Raw genomic sequence first — 22,847 nt, forward strand, 5'->3', positions numbered from 1 at the left:
CCGGACTCTGTGATACTGGACTCTGTGATACCGGACTCTGTGATACCGGACTCTGTGACTGGACTCTGTGATACCGGACTCTGTGATACTGGACTCTGTGATACCGGACTCTGTGATACCGGACTCTGTGATACTGGACTCTGTGACTGGACTCTGTGATACCGGACTCTGTGATACTGGACTCTGTGACCGGACTCTGTGATACTGGACTCTGTGATACCGGACTCTGTGATACCGGACTCTGTGAGACTGGACTCTGTGATACCGGACTCTGTGATACTGGACTCTGTGATACCGGACTCTGTGATACCGGACTCTGTGATACTGGACTCTGTGACTGGACTCTGTGATACCGGACTCTGTGATACTGGACTCTGTGATACCGGGCTCTGTGACCGGACTCTGTGATACTGGACTCTGTGATACCGGACTCTGTGATACTGGACTCTGTGACTGGACTCTGTGATACCGGACTCTGTGATACCGGACTCTGTGATACTGGACTCTGTGACTGGACTCTGTGATACCGGACTCTGTGATACTGGACTCTGTGATACCGGGCTCTGTGACCGGACTCTGTGATACTGGACTCTGTGATACCGGGCTCTGTGACCGGACTCTGTGATACTGGACTCTGTGACCGGACTCTGTGATACTGGACTCTGTGATACCGGACTCTGTGCACTGAGCCGTAATCTAAGGGGCGTTTGGGGTTTTAGCACTAAAACTGAAATAGTGAGTCTTAAACTAGATTTGGACGCAGGGTCCCTCTTCATGACAGGGCCTCGGGACCAGGTGATGAAGCTGGGCCCCCCTAAGGCCCCGTTACTGCTGACATACAGATCTACGAGCAGCCCTGGAAGCATGCAGTCCGGGTCCCGATGGCCTCCAGTAGACCAGAGGCGCAGGTCTGAGGTCTGAACGAGGCCTGCTGAGGGTCTGTGATCAGGATTCACGCGCACAGCTCGCTGCTTCCTTTCCCCTGACACGCGGAGGAGGGAGGGCCGCGTCCCATTCCGCGCACCCGCCGCCTCGGCCGCCTGAGCGGTGAGCGGTGAGCGCAGCCGCCGGTGCACCGGCAGCGCGCGAGGCACGGCAACTCTCCAGTAGGAAACCGGTTAAAATAACGAGTTAACGAGTTAAAACACAGCTCAGTGTGGCAGGAGGAGTCCGCGCGAAGGGGGCTGTGTGTCCTGAACGGGACGCGGCCGCTCGGGCTGCAGTCAGCTGACAGTCCGCTCCTGCCGCCGACATCTTGCCTCCGACCGGAGGAGACGGCGGAGCCCGGGTCTCACGGTCACGCGTCCCGATGCAGTGACGGCAGGGCCGCAGCGGTTCTCTGCGAGCAGCCCGGAGACGGCGGCATCTCTGCGGAGCAGGTAAGGACACGGAGGCCGGTCCCCCCCCCCGCCTGTCTGTCTGTCTGTCTGTCTCTCCGCCCGCCTGTCTGTCTGCACTGCAGCAGCGGCGACGCGTCTCACTGCTGCGGTGACGTTAGCAGGTGTTGCTAACAGCTAGGCGTCGTCTGCGAACAGCCATTAAAAATTTAAATTTTAATCACGGGAGGCGTCTCAGCAGCGGAGCAGTGCCTGCAGGTCGCGAGTTAACGTCCGCCATTAGTCCCCGGGGGGGGGGCCTCCAGTTCGGCGCGGAGGTACTGCGACTGTCAGCCGCCTAACGTGCTGTTTTATCGATTAATAAGTTCAATCAGCTCACGCTGCATCCTGATGTACGTGACTGGGCGGTAACGTGTGAATCTCACCGGAATTAGAACCAGAATAACCTGGTAGACTCACTGGACCCTGGACCCTGTCCCGGACCCTGGACCCTGTCCCGCAAGTACTATAAATAAATACTTCCAGCTCAGGAGGAGACAGATTATATATATATATATATATATATATATATATATATATATATATATATATACATATATATATTTAAAGTCTGTCTCCTCCTTGGTTCCGCCTCTGACTCCTGACGTTTGCGGACGACACCACCCTCACTGGGCTCCTCTGTGGTGGGAGGAGTCCGCCTACAGGTGGGGGACTCCTCCTCCACCTGGTGCAGTGGAGATGGTTGTGGGTTACAGGAAGAGCCCAGCCCCACCCGCCCCCGTCACCCCGCGTGACTCCCCTGGGCTCCATCGTCACCCGGGAAGCCCGGCAGCGGAGGCCCTTCCTGCGGCGGCCGCAGGCGTCCAGACGCTGCCCTCCTCCAGGCTCATCAACAAGGCCCGGGACCCCACTGACACTGACCCCCTCGTCATACTGTACATATTCTTTATTATGTATTAGTATTTTCTTAGAATAGTTTTAATATTCTTTAACGTCTCGTTGTCAGTTTCGTCGTTACGATTCGTTATACTTTATATTTCTGTGTTTATTGTCGGGCACCAACACTTGGCTGATTCTGATGATCTTCCTCCTCCTCTTCCTCTCTGTCCTGCAGTGACTCTTCGTTATGATCAGCTCTGACTGACGGCCTCGCCATGATCGGAGGACTCTTTATCTACAACCACAAGGGGGAGGTGTTGATCTCCCGGGTGTACCGCGATGACATCGGGTGAGTCCTGCCGGGCGCTGCTGAAGGGCCCCTGAGCCCGGCGCCGTCAGCTTCAGGGCCCCTGAGCCCGGCGCCGTCAGCTTCAGGGCTGTGTCTTCTAAACTCCGTTATATAATGGCGACGGGACGTTTCCAGCTGCAAACAGCCGCTAACGTCACGTTATTACATCAGCAGCAGCAACGGTCTCTTCTCAGAGCTGATTGGCTGCAGTTCATGTCGTCACGTAGTCTGTTGCCCGTTATGTTGCCTGCAAATATCTTTCCAGAGGTAGAGTTTATATACCTGTGAGGACAGCTGTGTTTGTTCAGGGAGGACGTGTTCAGGTACGGAGAGGACGTGTTGAGGGACGGAGAGGACGTGTTGAGGGACGGACAGGACGTGTTCAGGTACAGAGAGGATGTGTTGAGGGACGGACAGGACGTGTTCAGGTACAGAGAGGACGTGTTGAGGGACGGAGAGGACGTGTTCAGGTACAGAGAGGACGTGTTGAGGGACGGACAGGACGTGTTGAGGGACGGACAGGACGTGTTCAGGTACAGAGAGGACGTGTTGAGGGACGGAGAGGACGTGTTCAGGTACAGAGAGGACGTGTTGAGGGACGGACAGGACGTGTTGAGGGACGGACAGGACGTGTTGAGGTACATAGAGGACGTGTTGAGGTACATAGAGGACGTGTTGAGGTACAGCGAGGACGTGTTGAGGGACGGACAGGACGTGTTGAGGTACAGCGAGGACGTGTTGAGGTACATAGAGGACGTGTTGAGGTACAGCGAGGACGTGTTGAGGTACATAGAGGACGTGTTGAGGGACGGAGAGGACGTGTTGAGGTACATAGAGGACGTGTTGAGGGACGGAGAGGACGTGTTGAGGGACGGACAGGACGTGTTGAGGTACATAGAGGACGTGTTGAGGGACGGACAGGACGTGTTGAGGTACATAGAGGACGTGTTGAGGGACGGACAGGACGTGTTGACGGACATAGAGGACATGTTGAGGGACGGACAGGACGTGTTGAGGTACATAGAGGACGTGTTGAGGGACGGACAGGACGTGTTGACGGACATAGAGGACGTGTTGAGGGACGGACAGGACGTGTTGACGGACATAGAGGACATGTTGAGGGACGGACAGGACGTGTTGAGGTACATAGAGGACGTGTTGAGGGACGGACAGGACGTGTTGACGGACATAGAGGACGTGTTGAGGTACATAGAGGACGTGTTGAGGGACGGAGAGGACGTGTTGAGGTACATAGAGGACGTGTTGAGGGACGGACAGGACGTGTTGAGGGACGGAGAGGACGTGTTGAGGGACGGACAGGACGTGTTGAGGTACATAGAGGACGTGTTGAGGGACGGACAGGACGTGTTGACGGACATAGAGGACGTGTTGAGGTACATAGAGGACGTGTTGAGGGACGGAGAGGACGTGTTGAGGTACATAGAGGACGTGTTGAGGGACGGAGAGGACGTGTTGAGGGACGGACAGGACGTGTTGAGGTACATAGAGGACGTGTTGAGGGACGGACAGGACGTGTTGAGGTACATAGAGGACGTGTTGAGGGACGGACAGGACGTGTTGAGGTACATAGAGGACGTGGTGAGGGACGGACAGGACGTGTTGAGGTACATAGAGGACGTGTTGAGGGACGGACAGGACGTGTTGAGGTACATAGAGGACGTGTTGAGGGACGGACAGGACGTGTTGAGGTACATAGAGGACGTGTTGAGGGACGGACAGGACGTGTTGAGGTACATAGAGGACGTGTTGAGGGACGGACAGGACGTGTTGAGGTACATAGAGGACGTGTTGAGGGACGGACAGGACGTGTTGAGGGACGGACAGGACGTGTTGACGGACGGACAGGACGTGTTGAGGTACATAGAGGACGTGTTGAGGGACGGACAGGACGTGTTGAGGTACATAGAGGACGTGTTGAGGGACGGACAGGACGTGTTGAGGGACGGACAGGACGTGTTGAGGTACATAGAGGACGTGTTGAGGGACGGACAGGACGTGTTGAGGTACATAGAGGACGTGTTGAGGGACGGACAGGGCGTGTTGAGGTACATAGAGGACGTGTTGAGGGACGGACAGGACGTGTTGAGGTACATAGAGAGGACGTGTTGAGGGACGGACAGGACGTGTTGAGGTACATAGAGGAGGACGTGTTGAGGGACGGAGAGGACGTGTTGAGGGACCGGACAGGACGTGTTGAGGTACATAGAGGACGTGTTGAGGGACGGACAGGACGTGTTGAGGTACATAGAGGACGTGTTGAGGGACGGACAGGACGTGTTGAGGGACGGACAGGACGTGTTGAGGTACATAGAGGATGTGTTCAGGTACAGAGAGGACGTGTTCAGGGACGGAGAGGACGTATTTGAAAGGACACATTAATATATCAGCCACCGGTAATTTTATTTTCTCTGCTGCATTTGTTTCACCAGCAGTCGGACTACGAACCCAGAAGCGTCGTCTCTGAGCCGACGTTACTTCCTGTTCGTGGTCAGCAGGTTTCAGTGCCTCTGATCGCTGCGATGCCTGATGTCGTTGCTAACCGAACCTCTGTTAGTAAGTCGGACAGTTCCGCCTTCGTGTTTTAGGAAGAATGAGAATGATGTCATCTCAGCGTGGCAACAAATCACAAACACACGTTAGAAGAACTACACGTGGAAATACTTTGTATTTAGACACCACCAGCTCCACCACACGCCGCAGACATGGCGTCTGGAGCTGCAGCTCTCGCAGGATTCACTTTACATTCAGCAGATTCAGCAGTGAAGCGCTGACTGCGGTCTGCTTCCTGTCGGGCAGACGGACGTCCTTCATCGTTCTTCAGCTGTTCGGTCCGTTTCGTTTTTAAATTGGTTTTAAATTCGTCTCCCGGCAGTAAAGCCCTCTTCAGACGGTCTGAATCGTTCCTCTGTCGACCCTGCGGAGATCTGTGCTGCAGTCTGGATCTCGCTGTGATGCAGGGAGCCTGTTGCTAGGCAACAGCAGTGTAGCGCTGAGCCCTGCGGCGCCAACAGAAACCTCTGAGTGATGAGGTCATCTCAGTCTGCACTGATAACATGGCTGCCGAGGAACGACAGAGTGAGGCGTCTGAGTCAGTGCTTCTTTCATAAATGTGTCAGGAGAGGAAGTGTCAGGAGAGGAAGTGTCAGGAGAGGAGGAAGTGTCAGGAGAGGAAGTGTCAGGAGAGGAAGTGTCAGGAGAGGAGGAAGTGTCAGGAGAGGAAGGAGAGGAAGTGTCAGAAGAGGAATTGTCAGAAGAGGAAGTGTCAGGAGAGGAAGGAGAAGAAGTGTCAGGAGAGGAAGTGTCAGGAGAGGAAGGAGAGGAAGTGTCAGGAGAGGAAGTGTCAGGAGAGGAGGAAGTGTCAGAAGAGGAAGGAGAGGAAGTGTCAGGAGAGGAAGTGTCAGGAGAGGAAGTGTCAGGAGAGGAGGAAGTGTCGGGAGAGGAAGGAGAGGAAGTGTCAGGAGAGGAAGGAGAGGAAGTGTCAGGAGAGGAAGTGTCAGGATGAGGAAGTGTCAGGATGAGGAAGGAGAGGAAGTGCCAGGATGAGCAGTGTCAGGATGAGGAGGAAGTGTCAGGAGAGGAAGGAGAAGAAGTGTCAGGAGATGAAGTGCCAGGAGAGGAAGGAGAGGAAGTGTCAGGATGAGGAGGAAGTGTCAGGAGAGGAAGTGTCAGGAGAGGAAGGAGAGGAAGTGCCAGGAGAGGAAGGAGAAGAAGTGTCAGGAGAGGAAGTCTCAGGAGAGGAAGTGCCAGGAGAGGAAGTGCCAGGAGAGGAAGTGTCAGGTGAGGAAGTGCCAGGAGAGGAAGGAGAGGAAGTGTTAGGAGAGGAAGGAGAGGAAGTGTCAGGAGAGGAAGTGTTAGGAGAGGAAGGAGAGGAAGTCTCAGGAGAGGAAGTGCCAGGAGAGGAAGGAGAGGAAGTGTCAGGAGAGGAGGAAGTGTCAGGAGAGGAAGGAGAGGAAGTGCCAGGAGAGGAAGGAGAAGAAGTGTCAGGAGAGGAAGTGCCAGGAGAGGAAGGAGAGGAAGTCTCAGGAGAGGAAGTGCCAGGAGAGGAAGGAGAGGAAGTGCCAGGAGAGGAAGGAGAAGAAGTGTCAGGAGAGGAAGTCTCAGGAGAGGAAGTGCCAGGAGAGGAAGTGCCAGGAGAGGAAGGAGAGGAAGTGTCAGGAGAGGAAGTGCCAGGAGAGGAAGGAGAGGAAGTGTTAGGAGAGGAAGGAGAGGAAGTCTCAGGAGAGGAAGTGCCAGGAGAGGAAGGAGAGGAAGTGCCAGGAGAGGAAGGAGAAGAAGTGTCAGGAGAGGAAGTCTCAGGAGAGGAAGTGCCAGGAGAGGAAGTGCCAGGAGAGGAAGGAGAGGAAGTGTTAGGAGAGGAAGGAGAGGAAGTCTCAGGAGAGGAAGTGCCAGGAGAGGAAGGAGAAGAGAGTGCCAGGAGAGGAAGGAGAGGAAGTGCCAGGAGAGGAAGGAGAAGAAGTGTCAGGAGAGGAAGGAGAGGAAGTGCCAGGAGAGGAAGGAGAAGAAGTGTTAGGAGAGGAAGGAGAGGAAGTGTTAGGAGAGGAAGGAGAGGAAGTCTCAGGAGAGGAAGTGCCAGGAGAGGAAGGAGAAGAAGTGCCAGGAGAGGAAGGAGAGGAAGTGCCAGGAGAGGAAGGAGAAGAAGTGTCAGGAGAGGAAGGAGAGGAAGTGCCAGGAGAGGAAGGAGAAGAAGTGTTAGGAGAGGAAGGAGAGGAAGTGCCAGGAGAGGAAGGAGAGGAAGTGTTAGGAGAGGAAGGAGAGGAAGTGCCAGGAGAGGAAGGAGAGGAAGTGTTAGGAGAGGAAGGAGAGGAAGTCTCAGGAGAGGAAGTGCCAGGAGAGGAAGGAGAAGAAGTGCCAGGAGAGGAAGGAGAGGAAGTGCCAGGAGAGGAAGGAGAAGAAGTGTCAGGAGAGGAAGGAGAGGAAGTGCCAGGAGAGGAAGGAGAGGAAGTGCCAGGAGAGGAAGGAGAGGAAGTGTTAGGAGAGGAAGGAGAGGAAGTCTCAGGAGAGGAAGTGCCAGGAGAGGAAGGAGAAGAAGTGCCAGGAGAGGAAGGAGAAGAAGTGTCAGGAGAGGAAGTCTCAGGAGAGGAAGTGCCAGGAGAGGAAGTGCCAGGAGAGGAAGGAGAGGAAGTGTTAGGAGAGGAAGGAGAGGAAGTCTCAGGAGAGGAAGTGCCAGGAGAGGAAGGAGAAGAAGTGCCAGGAGAGGAAGGAGAAGAAGTGTCAGGAGAGGAAGTCTCAGGAGAGGAAGTGCCAGGAGAGGAAGTGCCAGGAGAGGAAGGAGAGGAAGTGTCAGGAGAGGAAGTGCCAGGAGAGGAAGGAGAGGAAGTGTCAGGAGAGGAAGTGTTAGGAGAGGAAGTGTCAGGAGAGGAAGTGCCAGGAGAGGAAGTGTTAGGAGAGGAAGGAGAGGAAGTGCCCTGCTCTGCTTCCATCACCGGCAGGTTTCAGTGAAGTCATTTAGAAACGAGTCCGTCAGTTCATTCAGTTCAGCTTGAGGACGTCTGACTCACTCGCTGCCTTAAAGTCGGAAACTCTTCACTTGTACCTGAGCAAACTGCATCTGCTGACGAGGTCATTTAATTTCATGATGAGGACTGTGTGTATGGTGAAAAGCTCCAGAACTAGCCAGTCAGTGGACCTTGAGTGAAGGTTTTTTTGTCGCAGTCTGTTGGTTTGAATCATTAACGTTTTCAGGCCTCGTTTGCCCGAACAGGACACGTGTCTGTCCGTCAAACCTTAAAGCAACAGACCAGAAAGCTTCTGCTCTTCAGTAATGAGGCGGCCATATTGATCCGCAACAGGAAGTAATCTTTACGTTGTCTTGTCTCTTTGTCCAGGAGAAATGCGGTGGACGCGTTTCGAGTTAACGTCATCCACGCCCGGCAGCAGGTCCGCTCTCCGGTCACCAACATCGCCCGGACCAGCTTCTTCCACGTCAAACGCTCCAACATCTGGCTGGCGGCGGTCACCAAGCAGAACGTCAACGCCACCATGGTGTTCGAGTTCCTCTACAAGATGTGTGACGTCATGTCTGCGTACTTCGGCAAGATCAGCGAGGAGAACGTCAAGAACAACTTCGTCCTCATCTACGAGCTGCTCGACGGTAAGCAGACGGGCGGGACAGGAAGTGGAAACGTGTCAGTCAGGTTTATGTGGGCAGGAAGCCGCTTCCTCTCTCTGTCTCGCACACAGTCGTACAGATATGATGAAGATAGTAGAAAGCCTGAACTCCAACAGGAAGTGACGTCTCTCCGCCTCCTGAAGACGCCATCGTTCTGCCGCTCTGTTGTTTTTTTAGGTTTTGATTTTTATAAGCGTTGGATGAGAAAATCAAAACCTAAAGAAAATACAGCGCTGACAGGAGTCGACTCTGCTGAGCTGCTGATCCATCCTGCTGCCTGCCTGTCTGTCTGTCTGCCTGTCTGTCTGCCTGTCTGTCTGACCCTGTCTGTCTGTCTGTCTGTCTGCCTGTCTGTCTGTCTGCCTGTCTGTCTGCCTGTCTGCCTGCCTGTCTGTCTGTCTGCCTGTCTGTCTGCCTGCCTGTCTGTCTGACCCTGTCTGTCTGTCTGCCTGCCTGCCTGTCTGTCTGCCTGTCTGTCTGCCTGCCTGTCTGTCTGACCCTGTCTGTCTGTCTGTCTGCCTGTCTGTCTGTCTGCCTGTCTGTCTGTCTGTCTGCCTGCCTGTCTGTCTGCCTGTCTGTCTGCCTGCCTGTCTGTCTGTCTGTCTGTCTGTCTGTCTGCCTGTCTGTCTGCCTGTCTGCCTGCCTGTCTGTCTGCCTGCCTGTCTGTCTGCCTGTCTGTCTGTCTGCCTGTCTGCCTGCCTGTCTGTCTGACCCTGTCTGTCTGCCTGTCTGTCTGTCTGCCTGCCTGCCTGTCTGTCTGTCTGTCTGTCTGCCTGTCTGTCTGACCCTGTCTGTCTGCCTGCCTGTCTGTCTCTCTCTGTCTGTCTGCCTGTCTGTCTGTCTGTCCGCCTGTCTGCCTGCCTGCCTGCCTGTCTGTCCGCCTGTCTGTCTGCCTGTCTGTCTGTCTGTCTGTCTGTCTGTCTGCCTGTCTGTCTGTCTGTCTGCCTGTCTCTCTGCCTGTCTGTCTGTCTGCCTGTCTGTCTGCCTGCCTGTCCGCCTGTCTGTCTGCCTGTCTGTCTGTCTGCCTGTCCGCCTGTCTCTCTGCCTGTCTGTCTGTCTGTCTGTCTGTCTGCCTGTCTGTCTGCCTGTCTGTCTGCCTGTCTCTCTGTCTGCCTGTCTGTCTGTCTGTCTGCCTGTCTGTCTGCCTGTCGGCTTGGTGTAACAGTCTTTGTGTCCTGCAGAGATTTTGGACTTCGGTTACCCCCAGAACTCAGAGACTGGAGCTCTGAAGACCTTCATCACTCAGCAGGGCATCAAGAGTCAGGTACGACTAGAAGCATGACGGATTTAGATTTGTAATTAATAAACTCTGAAATAAAAGCTAAAGTAGAAAATGTTACTGAAACAGACAGTAATGTGACGAGTGGTGGAGGGCTTTTACTGTGAAACATCTACAGGAAGTGTTAAGTTTCATTGACAGTAGCTCAACTGTGGACCAATGAGAAGAGTAAACATAAAGGAACTGTTTCCTGTCTGTTTCCCTTCGGCCTCCTGCTCGCCTGCGTCATCCTGCAGCACCACGTGAGTCCACGCACACACACACGAACACACACACACACACACACACATGAACACACGCACACACACATGAACACACACGAACACACACACACACGCACACACACACGAACACACACACACACATGAACACGCACACACACACACACACACATGAACACGCACGCACGCACACACATGAACACACGCACACACACATGAACACACACACGAACACACACACACACGCACACACACACGAACACACACACACACATGAACACGCACACACACACACACACACATGAACACGCACGCACGCACACACATGAACACACGCACACACACACACATGAACACACACACGAACACACACACACACACACACACACACGAACACACACACATGAACACACACATGAACACACACACACACACACACACACACACACACACACACACATGAACACACACACATGAACACACACACACGCACACACACACACACACACACACACACATGAACACACACATGAACACACGCACACACACACACACACACACACACACATGACACACACATGAACACACACACACGCACACACACACACACACACACACACACACACACATGAACACACACACATGAACACACGCACACACACGCACACACACACGCACACACACATGAACACACACATGAACACACACACACGCACACACATGAACACACACATGAACACACACACACGCACACACACACACACACATGAACACACACACATGAACACACACACACACACACATGAACACACACACATGAACACACACACATGAACACGCACGCACACACACGCACACACACACATGAACACACATGAACACACACACACATGAACACACACACACATGAACACACACACACACATGAACACGAACACACACACACACAAATGAACACGAACACACACATACACACAAATGAACACACACACACACATGAACACACACACACAAATGAACACGAACACACAAATGAACACACACACACACATGAACACGAACACACACACGAACACATACACACAAATGAACACACACACACATGAACACACACTCACACACACACACACACAAATGAACACACACACATGAACACACACACACAAATGAACACACACACACATGAACACACACATGAACACGAACACACACACACACACATGAACACACACACACATGAACACGAACACACACACACACATGAACACACACACACACACACATATATATATGTGTGTGTGTGTGTGTGTGTGTGTGAAACAGGAAATGACAGTAAAATCAATGCAGTACATTCAGTGTACAGCAGAACATGTTGCGTCAGGAGAGAGTGACCGGCAGCCTGCAGACTCTCCTTACAGCAGGCTCTTTCTTCAGAGGCCGGCCTTTTGCCCCTTGAACTGATTTTTATTTACTAAACTTTGATGTATAATTTATTACGTTAAATTGTCAAAAACAGTTTGCAGCACAAAGATTTGCTTTATTTGAAAAAATAAGTGAGAACAGCAAAAAAAAACAACAACAACAAAAGCGTTCAAGCACTTCCGCCGCACTTTCTCTTTCCCGTCTGCTGCAGAGAATATCGATCAGTTGTTGAGAATTATTACATTTCGACAGACCGGCGCAGCTTTTCCTGCCTTTACGGCGGCGGTTTAGCGGCTGGCGAGTCGAGTCAGTGAGGAACGCACACGCAGGGAGAGCAGAGGCGAGGCGGAGAAATGATGTCGCATGGCGAGCTCTAAAGAGAAAAGTAGACGGCGGAAACAGAGCTTTAAATCCAGAACGGACTCTGAAGATGTTCGATCTTCCCCCAGGCAGGTCGACACCAGGACGTCTCAGGTGTTCAGAGACCGTGGCGAGTATTAAAAGCAGCGCCGCTATGGGATGGCGTCCCCCCTCGTCCCCCCTGAGGTCACCTACTGATTAAACATATTAGTTAATACATGTTGATTCTGCGTGGCAAGGTCATTTTGTGATCCGGCGGTCATGTGAAGACAGGGTGTTTGGGGAAAGATGATGCAGGGGACGATGATGTCCACGTGGACAGAAAATGTTCATTATTTTATCAATAAAAGATACAAAATCATCAGAATACACGCTGGTCGCGCTACAGCCGATGATTAGTGTAATATTGAGGTACATGTCAACGCAGCTACTGATGCGTCAGTGTCAGAGCAGCACTTTGCTGGTGTAGCTGCTCGAGGCGGAGCTGGTTTAGTCCGGTGGTTGTGATGCACACATTTATTTCCCCCGCAGACCAAAGAGGAGCAGTCTCAGATCACCAGTCAGGTAACTGGTCAGATCGGCTGGAGGAGAGAAGGAATCAAATACAGACGCAACGAGCTGTTTCTGGACGTGCTGGAGAGCGTCAACCTGCTCATGTCACCTCAAGGTAACTGTCAAAGTACCAGCTGTACTACAGGGTAACTCCCTGTAGTCCCCTTTAACCCCATCACCTGTCCTCTTTAACCCCCATCACCTGTCCTCTTTAACCCCATCACCTGTCCCCTTTACCCCCATCACCTGTCCTCTTTACCCCCATCACCTGTCCTCTTTAACCCCATCACCTGTCCCCTTTACCCCCATCACCTGTCCTCTTTAACCCCATCACCTGTCCCCTTTAATCCCGTCACCTGTCCTCTTTAACCCCATCACCTATCCCCTTTAACCCCATCACCTGTCCTCTTTAACCCCATCACCTGTCCTCTTTAACCCCCATCACCTGTCCTCTTTAACCCCATCACCTGTCCCCTTTAACCCCATCACCTGTCCTCTTTAACCCCATCACCTGTCCTCTTTAACCCCATCACCTGTCCTCTTTAACCCCATCACCTGTCCCCTTTAACCCCATCACCTGTCCTCTTTAACCCCATCACCTGTCCTCTTTAACCCCATCACCTGTCCCCTTTACCCCCATCACCTGTCCTCTTTACCCCCATCACCTGTCCTCTTTAACCCCATCACCTGTCCCCTTTACCCCCATCACCTGTCCTCTTTAACCCCATCACCTGTCCCCTTTAACCCCATCACCTGTCCTCTTTAACCCCATCACCTGTCCCCTTTAACCCCATCACCTGTCCCCTTTAACCCCCATCACCTGTCCCCTTTAACCCCATCACCTGTCCCCTTTACCCCCATCACCTGTCCTCTTTAACCCCATCACCTGTCCCCTTTAACCCCATCACCTGTCCCCTTTAATCCCATCACCTGTCCTCTTTAACCCCATCACCTGTCCCCTTTAACCCCATCACCTGTCCCCTTTAACCCCCATCACCTGTCCCCTTTAACCCCCATCACCTGTCCTCTTTAACCCCATCACCTGTCCCCTTTAACCCCGTCACCTGTCCCCTTTAACCCCATCACCTATCCCCTTAACCCCATCACCTGTCCCCTTTAACCCCCATCACCTGTCCTCTTTAACCCCCATCACCTGTCCCCTTTAACCCCATCACCTGTCCCCTTTAACCCCATCACCTGTCCCCTTTAATCCCATCACCTGTCCCCTTTAACCCCATCACCTGTCCCCTTTAACCCCATCACCTGTCCTCTTTAACCCCCATCACCTGTCCCCTTTAACCCCCATCACCTGTCCCCTTTAACCCCGTCACCTGTCCCCTTTAACCCCATCACCTGTCCCCTTTAACCCCATCACCTGTCCCCTTTAACCCCCATCACCTGTCCCCTTTAACCCCCATCACCTGTCCCCTTTAACCCCGTCCACCTGTCCCCTTTAACCCCATCACCTATCCCCTTTAACCCCATCACCTGTCCCCTTTAACCCCATCACCTATCCCCTTAACCCCATCACCTGTCCTCTTTAAACCCCATCACCTGTCCCCTTTAACCCCATCACCTGTCCCCTTTAACCCCCATCACCTGTCCCCTTTAATCCCGTCACCTGTCCTCTTTAACCCCCATCACCTGTCCTCTTTAACCCCATCACCTGTCCCCTTTAACCCCATCACCTGTCCTCTTTAACCCCATCACCTGTCCCCTTTAACCCCATCACCTGTCCCCTTTAACCCCATCACCTGTCCTCTTTAACCCCCATCACCTGTCCTCTTTAACCCCATCACCTGTCCTCTTTAACCCCATCACCTGTCCTCTTTAACCCCCATCACCTGTCCCCTTTAACCCCCATCACCTGTCCCCTTTAACCCCCATCACCTGTCCTCTTTAACCCCATCACCTGTCCTCTTTAACCCCATCACCTGTCCCCTTTAACCCCCATCACCTGTCCCCTTTAACCCCCATCACCTGTCCTCTTTAACCCCCATCACCTGTCCTCTTTAACCCCCATCACACAATTGATGCAAATATCCCACAAATCCAGTATTGATATAAATCAATGCTCATTGATTAACACCAGTTTTTGATACGAGCAGAGATCCTAAAAGGAGAGACACTGCAGGTGTCATCGTGTCAGCCAATCATAATGCAGCGTGACATCACTGTTGTTGTTAGTCAGTGAGGTGCAGCTCTGTTATAAACAGGTGCACAGGAGGAAGTGTAGCCGCCTCACTGAGCCACCAGAGGGCGGCATCACACACCTAACAGCCTGTGTGTGTGTGTCTGTGTGTGTGTGTGTGTGTGTGTGCGTGTGTGTGTGTGTGTGTGTGTGTGTGTGTGTGTGTGTGTGTGTGTGTGTGTGTGTGTGTGTGTGTGTGTGTGTGTGTGTGTGTGTGTGTGTGTGTGTGTGTGTGTGTGTGTGTGTGTGTGCAGGTCAGGTGCTCAGTGCTCATGTCTCAGGTCGAGTGGTGATGAAGAGTTACCTGAGCGGGATGCCCGAGTGTAAGTTTGGGATGAACGACAAGATCGTCATCGACAAGCAGGGAAAGGGAGGAAGCTCCGAGGACAGCGGCAAGAGGTCAGAGGTCACACACCTGCACCACCTGTAGACCGCAGAGCTCCATATATGGTCACTTCCTGTCTGTTTCCCGTCTCTTCGTCCTGATTCACACGTTCAGAGTTGAACGCTGAAACCTCTTATCTCCACCTTCAGCTGTAATCTCGAGGGCGTAGGTTTGCACAGGGGCGGCAGCGACATGCCCCCACCCGTATTTGAGCAAACCCGTTCGCTTTGTCTTTGGAGGGAAGTCATATTCGATGCTACCGATGTGCGAGCCGCAAACAGCTGTTTCTACGCACCTCCACCTGCTGCTTTTGACGGAGAATCGTTCATAAATTCAAAAACTATTTAGCGCTCTGCTACGCTCTTATGCGAGAGCTCTGATTGATGAATGGATTCTTTGATTTTGAAACAGTAGCCTCGTGTGCGTGTAGCGTTTTCCTCTCTCGCAGCACGAGCGCCTCTCTGTTCTGAGGCTACTGCGTGGTTAAATCGCAGTTTTCAACAGCCCCCCCCTCCGTCACTTCATCCTGGGGGGGGTTTTGTTGCGTTCCTGTCCATGTTGAGACCAAAGGAAGCGTGGAGCTGCTGCTTCAGGTGTTTACCTGAGCCGCAGTAACAGTAACTGCAGACGCAGCGAAAGTGGCGTGAAGGGAAGCCGTCTTTGTTCCTGAATGGTTCTCTTGTTCGGGTGCGGTGTTGTGGTCAGTGGGTGTTGGACCTGCGGTGCAGAAGAGACGAGCGGTAAAGACAGAGTTGCACAGTTCAGGCCAAGAGACAGTTTCTTGCTTTGTTTGACCAACAGTCCAAATCCCAAAGAGAATCGGTTAACTGCAGCATGGATGGTTTTACTGATACATAACTTGATTTAATAAATGATTATCACCATAGTAAAGACACATTTTCTGTGAAACCTGAATAACACGTATTTCTCTGTTTCGTACACCAGAATAACATTTACATGTTACGGTTACAAACATTTCTCAGACGTTTCTGCTGGGTTTCAGTCTCAGAATCGTTTTCACTTCTGACGCTGAGATCTGATGCAACACTGTGAATTATATTACAGTTGTGTTTTATTACTGAGGCATTAAAGCGGTGATTTTCCGGTAGGAGTTCTGAACTGACCGGCCCTCTCTCCTCCTCAGTGGTAAACAGTCCATAGCGATCGACGACTGCACCTTCCATCAGTGTGTTCGTCTCAGTAAGTTCGACTCGGAGCGCAGCATCAGCTTCATCCCTCCAGACGGAGACTACGAGCTCATGAGGTCAGAGGTCACTCGGCACACAACACATGGTTCATCAGACACGAGACAGCAGCACACAGCGTGAGACGCTCTGTCTGTCTGTCTGCAGGTACCGGACCACCAAAGACATCATCCTGCCGTTCAGAGTCATCCCTCTGGTCCGAGAAGTCGGTCGCACCAAACTGGAAGTCAAAGTCGTCATCAAGTCCAACTTCAAGTCGTCGCTGCTGGCTCAGAAGATCGAGGTCTGATGTAACATCCAGATATAATATTATTTAATATATTAATATTCATAATAACAATAACCTTTATTTAAACAGCACGTTGTGTAATGTTTTAAATCAAAGTTAGAACGTGCTTTACAGAAAAAATTAAATAACAGAAATGTTCGGGACAATTCAAAGAAAAAGTTAAAAATGACACTTCATGCCGAAATGTTTATAAAAATGAGTTATTTATATTAGAGATATTAGAGCCAACTTCCTGATTCATGGAGCCGGTTGGGAGAAGCTGTTGCCTCACAGACTGAATTCAGGGCATCAAACCAACCTCTTACATTAATCTTTCAAACTAAAGTTTACTGTCAAACTACAGTTGTGCTAAAAAAAATTACTTGTTTAATTGATTAATCTGTTAAAAATTAATCCTCTAATTTGATAAATGATAGATTTTTATTTTACAAAAACAGAAAAACGTTTTTTATCTGAATCGTCCTTGAGCTCTTTGTGTTCTGGTCATTTATCTCAACTTTAGTTACTTTAATAGTTTGGATCTACTTTTTCCTTAAATGTGCTTACGTACTTGCCAACCCTCCTGATTTTTCTGGGAGATCCCGTTTTACATTGCCCTGTCCCGGTTTCCTCCCGGTCAATTCTCCCAATTTATGACAATTTTCACACCTTTTTTCCCTTTTTGTTATCACAACCTGTTTCTGGCGCTGTACAGTCGTTCTCACGCCTCGTCCTCCTCGGTGGGCGAGACACGGAGAGAGAAATGGACGAATGAGTAAAAACTGATGAATATTAGTTTATGCCAGAGAGTCACGCCAAAGGGGCAAATTATTCTGTATTCTTTCCTGAGAATTAAAAGTAAAATTAAAAGTATTTAACATAAAAATGTTTGATCCTTGAGGTCTCAAGGTTGGCAAGTATTTCTGCTTATTATTCATAAGCATAATAATAACAATAATAAGCTCAAAGCATTGAAAGAGACACGAAGTCAAAACATCTCCCAGTTATTGAACCATCTGTGTGCTGTTCTGTAGTTTGGAGATAAAACCCTGCTGAGAAATGATTGATCTGAACCCCCCAGGTTCGGATCCCCACCCCCCTCAACACCAGCGGGGTTCAGCTCATCTGTATGAAGGGAAAAGCAAAGTACAAAGCCAGTGAGAACGCCATCGTCTGGAAGTAAGTGATCACCTGGATCTTCATCTAGAAAAACGTCAGTAAGTTCCTCCTTCAGGACAAACACAGACACTTTAAATGATCCGACAGCTTCGTTTGATATCTGAGTTCCAACTGAATGCATCAGTCAGTGCAGACGGAAGAGAGAGCTGACTGCTGAAATCAGCTGCGTGGTATTAAAATCAAACTGAGACAACGAAAACACAAACATTGATGTCATGATACTCTGAATACGGCAGCTTCTTCCAATAGAAATGGAGCTGGCAGTTCGATTGCCTAATTTGTATACAAGTAATAGTCATACTGGTTTAAATAGACAATTTGACAGTATTTCCTGTCTTTGCTGAGCAAGAGTTTTGTGCCAAAGGAATTAAAGGCCTGAATAGAAGACTCTAGGTTATGCTAGCTAGCTAGTCTCTGTTTCATCTATCATTAGTGCCAAATTACAGAGTTCCTTCCAGGAAACTCAGTAGGACTTTATCAGCAGGTAAAGGTGAAGCGCTGTAGAACACTGTTTGCTACAGAACATGCTGATGAGTGTCATTAGAAATGAGCAGATGATAAAATGTGCTGCTCTGAGTGTGTGTTCTCCTCTCTGTGGACTTCGTCACTGTCAGACAAACTAGACAAACACCTGCAGCGAGAAGAAAACTGAAAAAACACCGAAACCTTTCAGGTGAACTTGTTCCAGCAGGCGACTCTCAGTGATGCAGCTTCAGTGTTCTTCAGCCTGTCGCTGAATCTGTAGTGCTGCTGATGTATTCAGTCTGATCGATAGTTCGACCTCTGAGCTGAGCAATAAAACCTGTCTGTGCTGACAAAGAGATCAGAGCAGCTCTGCAGCATCAGCGCTAACACGCTGTCCACAACACCACCTCCACCTCCTGCTGCTGCTGCAACGTCAGCACAACACCTCAGCATTACCTCATCAGGTCGGAGTCAGTCCGCAGACTTCATCATGCTGCTTTCTAAAAGAACCAAACTCTGAACTGTGGAGACGCAGCAGGCAGGAAAAACACATTTATAGTTCGGAGTTTGCAGCAGAGCTTCACACATTACACATAATCTGTCTGAGTTCATCCAGTGATGTGTTTAACTCAATGACAGACAGTCCTGATCATGAAGGATCCCCAGAATTCAATTGAAATGTATTTATATAGCACCAATTCATAACAGAAGTTATCTCGTTGCGCTTTTCCTATAGAGCAGGTCTAGACCGAACTCTTTATAATATTAATTACAGAGATCCAACAAATCCCACCATGAGCAAGCACTTGGCCACAGTGGCAAGAAAAAACTTCCTTTAAGAGGCAGAAACCTCGAGCAGAACCAGACTCAATGGTGGGCGGCCATCCGCCGCTGCCGTGTTAGGTTTTGGGGGGAACAATTCCATCCAACTACCAGTCAATAACCTGCCTCTGCACAACAGGGAAGCCCCTGTCAGGCATCATAGCAGCTAAGATAAGTGGGCACATGTATCAATACATGAGCAAAGCACAGAAGGGCCTCGGCAAAGAAACCAGAGGAGCCAAACACCAACTCCTGGTTGACAGAACAGTCACCCAAGACTGCAGAACTCGACACACCTGGATTGATTACAAGAAAGCATATGACTCAATGCCGCACACATGGATCACTGAATGCTTGGAGATGTACAACATCAACAGGACTCTAAGAGACTTCATTGCAAACTCGATGAGGCTGTGGAAAACCACCCTTGAGGCCAATGGCAAGCCACTTGCACAAGTATCCATCAAATGTGGCACATACCAAGGAGATGCTCTGTCCCCACTGCTGTTCTGCATAGGTCTGAACCCCCTCAGCTAAATAATCAACAAGACTGGCTACGGATACCGACTCAGGAACCGGGCCACTATCAGTCACCTCCTCTACATGGATGACATCAAGCTATACGCTAAGAGTGAGCGGGACATCGACTCACTGATCCACACCACCAGGATCTACAGCTCTGACGTTGGGATGTCGTTCGGGCTTGAGAAGTGCAGTCGAATGGTGACAAAGAGAGGGAAGGTAGTCCACACAGAAGGGGTCTCACTCCCAGAAGGAACAATAGCAGACATTGAAGATGGTTACAAGTACCTTGGAATACCACAGGCAAATGGCAACCTCGAAGAGGCAACAAGGAAGACGGCAACGGCCAAATACCTCCAACGAGTAAGGCAAGTCCTAAGAAGTCAGCTCAATGGCAAGAACAAGGCCCAGGCAATAAACAGCTACGCCCTGCCAGTGATCAGATACCCTGCGGGAATAATAAGGCGGCCAAAGGAAGAGATACAGACCACAGACGTTAAGACACGAAAGCTCCTCACCATGCATGGAGGGTTCCATCCCAAATCCAGCACCCTGAGACTGTACGCTAGCCGTAAGGAAGGCGGCCGTGGACTAGTGAGTGTGAGAGCCACTATCCAGGATGAAACATCCAAGATCCACAAGTACATCCAAGATAAGGCGCCAACAGATGACGTGCTCAGGGAATGTCTCAGGCAATGGGGAACAGAGGAAGACGTGCTGGAGGAAGGACCATCAGGGAGGACAAACCCCTACATGGGATGTACCACCGGAACATAAGTGAAGTGGCTGATATCAAGAAGTCCTACCAATGGCTAGAGCAGTCTGGACTGAAGGACAGCACAGAGGCACTCATCATGGCTGCACAGGAGCAGGCCCTGAGCACCAGAGCAGTGCAAAGAGGCCCCTGAGACAATCCAGCACATAACTGCAGGGTGTAAGATGCTGGCAGGAAAAGCATACATGGAGCGCCATAACCAAGTAGCTGGCATAGTGTACAGGAACATCTGCACGGAGTATGGACTGGAAACCCCGAGGTCAAAGTGGGAAACACCTCCAAAGCTGGTAGAGAATGACCGAGCCAAGATCCTGTGGGACTTCCAGATCCAGACTGACAGAATGGTAATGGCGAACCAGCCTGACATCGTGGTGGTTGACAAACAGCAGAGGAAAGCCGTTGTGGTTGACGTGGCAATACCAAGCGATGGCAACATCAGGAAAAAGGAACACGAGAAACTACAGAAATACCAAGTCTGTCTTCTGCTGAAATGAGTTACAATAAAAATTTTGTCATCAACTCCACAGTAATCTTTGTTAGAGCTGATTTTTAATTTTCTTGACTAATCAATTAATTGTTTGGTCTATAAAACATCAGAAAATAGTGAAATGTCCATAAAAGTGTCTCAGAGTCCAAAGTGACGTCTTCATGTCTTTTTTTGTTCGACCAACAGTTTAAAGCACAGAGAGATTCGGTTTACTGAGACACCGATAGCAGGACGGTCGATGGTTTTAACTAATTAATGTCTGATACGATTAATTGAGTTACACGGACAGTTCGTTGCCAATTCATTTTCTTAGATTAATCAGATAATCGTTACAGCTCTAATGTGTGTGTATGTGTGTGTTGCAGGATAAAGCGCATGGCGGGGATGAAGGAGTCTCAGATCAGCGCAGAGATCGAGCTGCTGCCGACCAACGACAAGAAGAAGTGGGCTCGACCTCCGATCTCCATGAACTTTGAGGTCAGAACAGAAACTGTACTCAGTGTCTCTGCCAGCCTCTCGCTCCGTCTGTTGACGCAGCGTCAGAAAAGTTGAACCAGGCTCGACTTTTGCTGCAACGCAACGTCAACTGGACTTTATGGATCAGATTTCACGTCTCCTGGTACCTTAAACAGCAAACCTCCTCTCTCCTCCTCCTCAGGTGCCGTTTGCTCCGTCAGGTCTGAAGGTTCGGTACCTGAAGGTGTTCGAGCCGAAGCTGAACTACAGCGATCACGACGTCATTAAATGGGTTCGTTACATCGGGCGCAGCGGCATCTACGAGACCCGCTGCTGACCCCGCTGCCGCCGGGGCTGATGGGAAGGAATCGTTGCTGTTACTCTCCTCTACAGATGTGTGTGTGTGTGATGTGATGATACATTCCTGCTGTTTGAAACATTTACAGAGATGGTTGATGAAACGTCTCGATTCAGTACAAAGTGACTTTTCTGTATTTAATCCCGAGTTTTTCCAAATGTTTGATGACTGAGCAGATCAGCCAATCACATTCCAGAAAACACCTCAGCTGGCTCTAGAGGTCTTCATAGCTCCAAAAGTGGCCTCTGGAAAACTACCTGACGCCAGTGTACCCGACAAAAAAGAGACCAGGTCTGAGATAGACCAGATAGAGACCTCCAGCTGACAACATATAGTTTGTGAAAAATACTCTGTAGTAAAATAGTCCAGATTAAAACCAGCCCCCCCGTGTTACTGCAGTGCTTCAGTGTGTCTCTTCGTACAGTAGTTGTAGTTGTGAGCAGCAGAGGTGGAGATATCCTGACTTCTAGTCCAAACACACGGACGAACCAGGAAACTCAGCTGCACCTTCACTGTTTTGGGTTTGAGGCAGAGACGCCGGGAGAGAGAGCTCACCTTCAGAGAGCGTTTGGGTCCATCGGCCAGTTTGATCTGTAGTTCTTTACTGCAAACAGAAGCACAGAGTGAGTCCTCCTGTCTCGTAGTCCGTCTGTGATCTGTGTGGTTACCCAGCATGCTTCAGTCTCGCTCACTTTAAACTTGTTTGCTTTCAGTGTTTGTTGATTTATTGAACGTCTGAATTTGTCTCTGGTGAAAACGTGATAAGTTGTTTAAGTGTTTTATTTTTATTATTTTTACAGTTTTTGTATCCAGATGTGTCGGTTCACTAATAAGATTTGTCTGTAAATGAAAATGTTATGAATCTGTGTGATTCATGTTTTTATATCCCAGTGGGGACTTTAACCTGAATGCACACTAACCCACGGGGACTTGTGTCACCGTGGGGAGAGACGGCTTTTTGAGGGTTAAGACTTGGTTTTAGGGTTCAGGTTCAGGTCAGGGTCAGGGTCTAGAGAAAGCAGTATGTCAGTGACTGTCCCCCACGGGATAGTGAAACAAACGTGTGTGTGTGTGTGTGGAGAAGCAGATCAATATTTTCTGTCAGCCAGAAACTGATCATGTTGAATCAGCAGCCGTGAGTCTCTGTCTGTTGGAAGTTATTTTGCCAAATCTTCTGTTTTGTCAATAAAATCATTCAGACCGAC

The 22,847-nt window shown here is 50.4% G+C and overlaps 1 protein-coding gene across 2 annotated transcripts; it reads left to right on the plus strand.

The window, feature by feature from the left end:
* The first annotated feature begins 1,229 nt into the window (after positions 1 to 1,229).
* ap2m1b (adaptor related protein complex 2 subunit mu 1b) lies at positions 1,230 to 22,847 on the plus strand. Of its 2 annotated transcripts, XM_044203196.1 has the most exons (12): positions 1,230 to 1,379; positions 2,452 to 2,565; positions 8,412 to 8,677; positions 9,877 to 9,959; positions 10,211 to 10,216; positions 12,509 to 12,644; positions 14,975 to 15,119; positions 16,250 to 16,369; positions 16,458 to 16,593; positions 17,660 to 17,757; positions 21,194 to 21,305; positions 21,487 to 22,847. In XM_044203196.1, exons 2-12 carry the CDS (start codon positions 2,492 to 2,494, stop codon positions 21,619 to 21,621), a joined length of 1,311 nt encoding a protein of 436 aa, XP_044059131.1. In that variant the 5' UTR covers positions 1,230 to 1,379; positions 2,452 to 2,491; the 3' UTR covers positions 21,622 to 22,847. The 2 variants fall into 2 exon arrangements, with proteins under 2 accessions (XP_044059131.1, XP_044059132.1); XM_044203197.1 differs by lacking the exon at positions 2,452 to 2,565 and having other exon boundaries at positions 1,254 to 1,379.

The sequence above is a fragment of the Siniperca chuatsi genome, linkage group LG7, assembly GCF_020085105.1.
Source record: "Siniperca chuatsi isolate FFG_IHB_CAS linkage group LG7, ASM2008510v1, whole genome shotgun sequence".
Taxonomy (NCBI): domain Eukaryota; kingdom Metazoa; phylum Chordata; class Actinopteri; order Centrarchiformes; family Sinipercidae; genus Siniperca; species Siniperca chuatsi.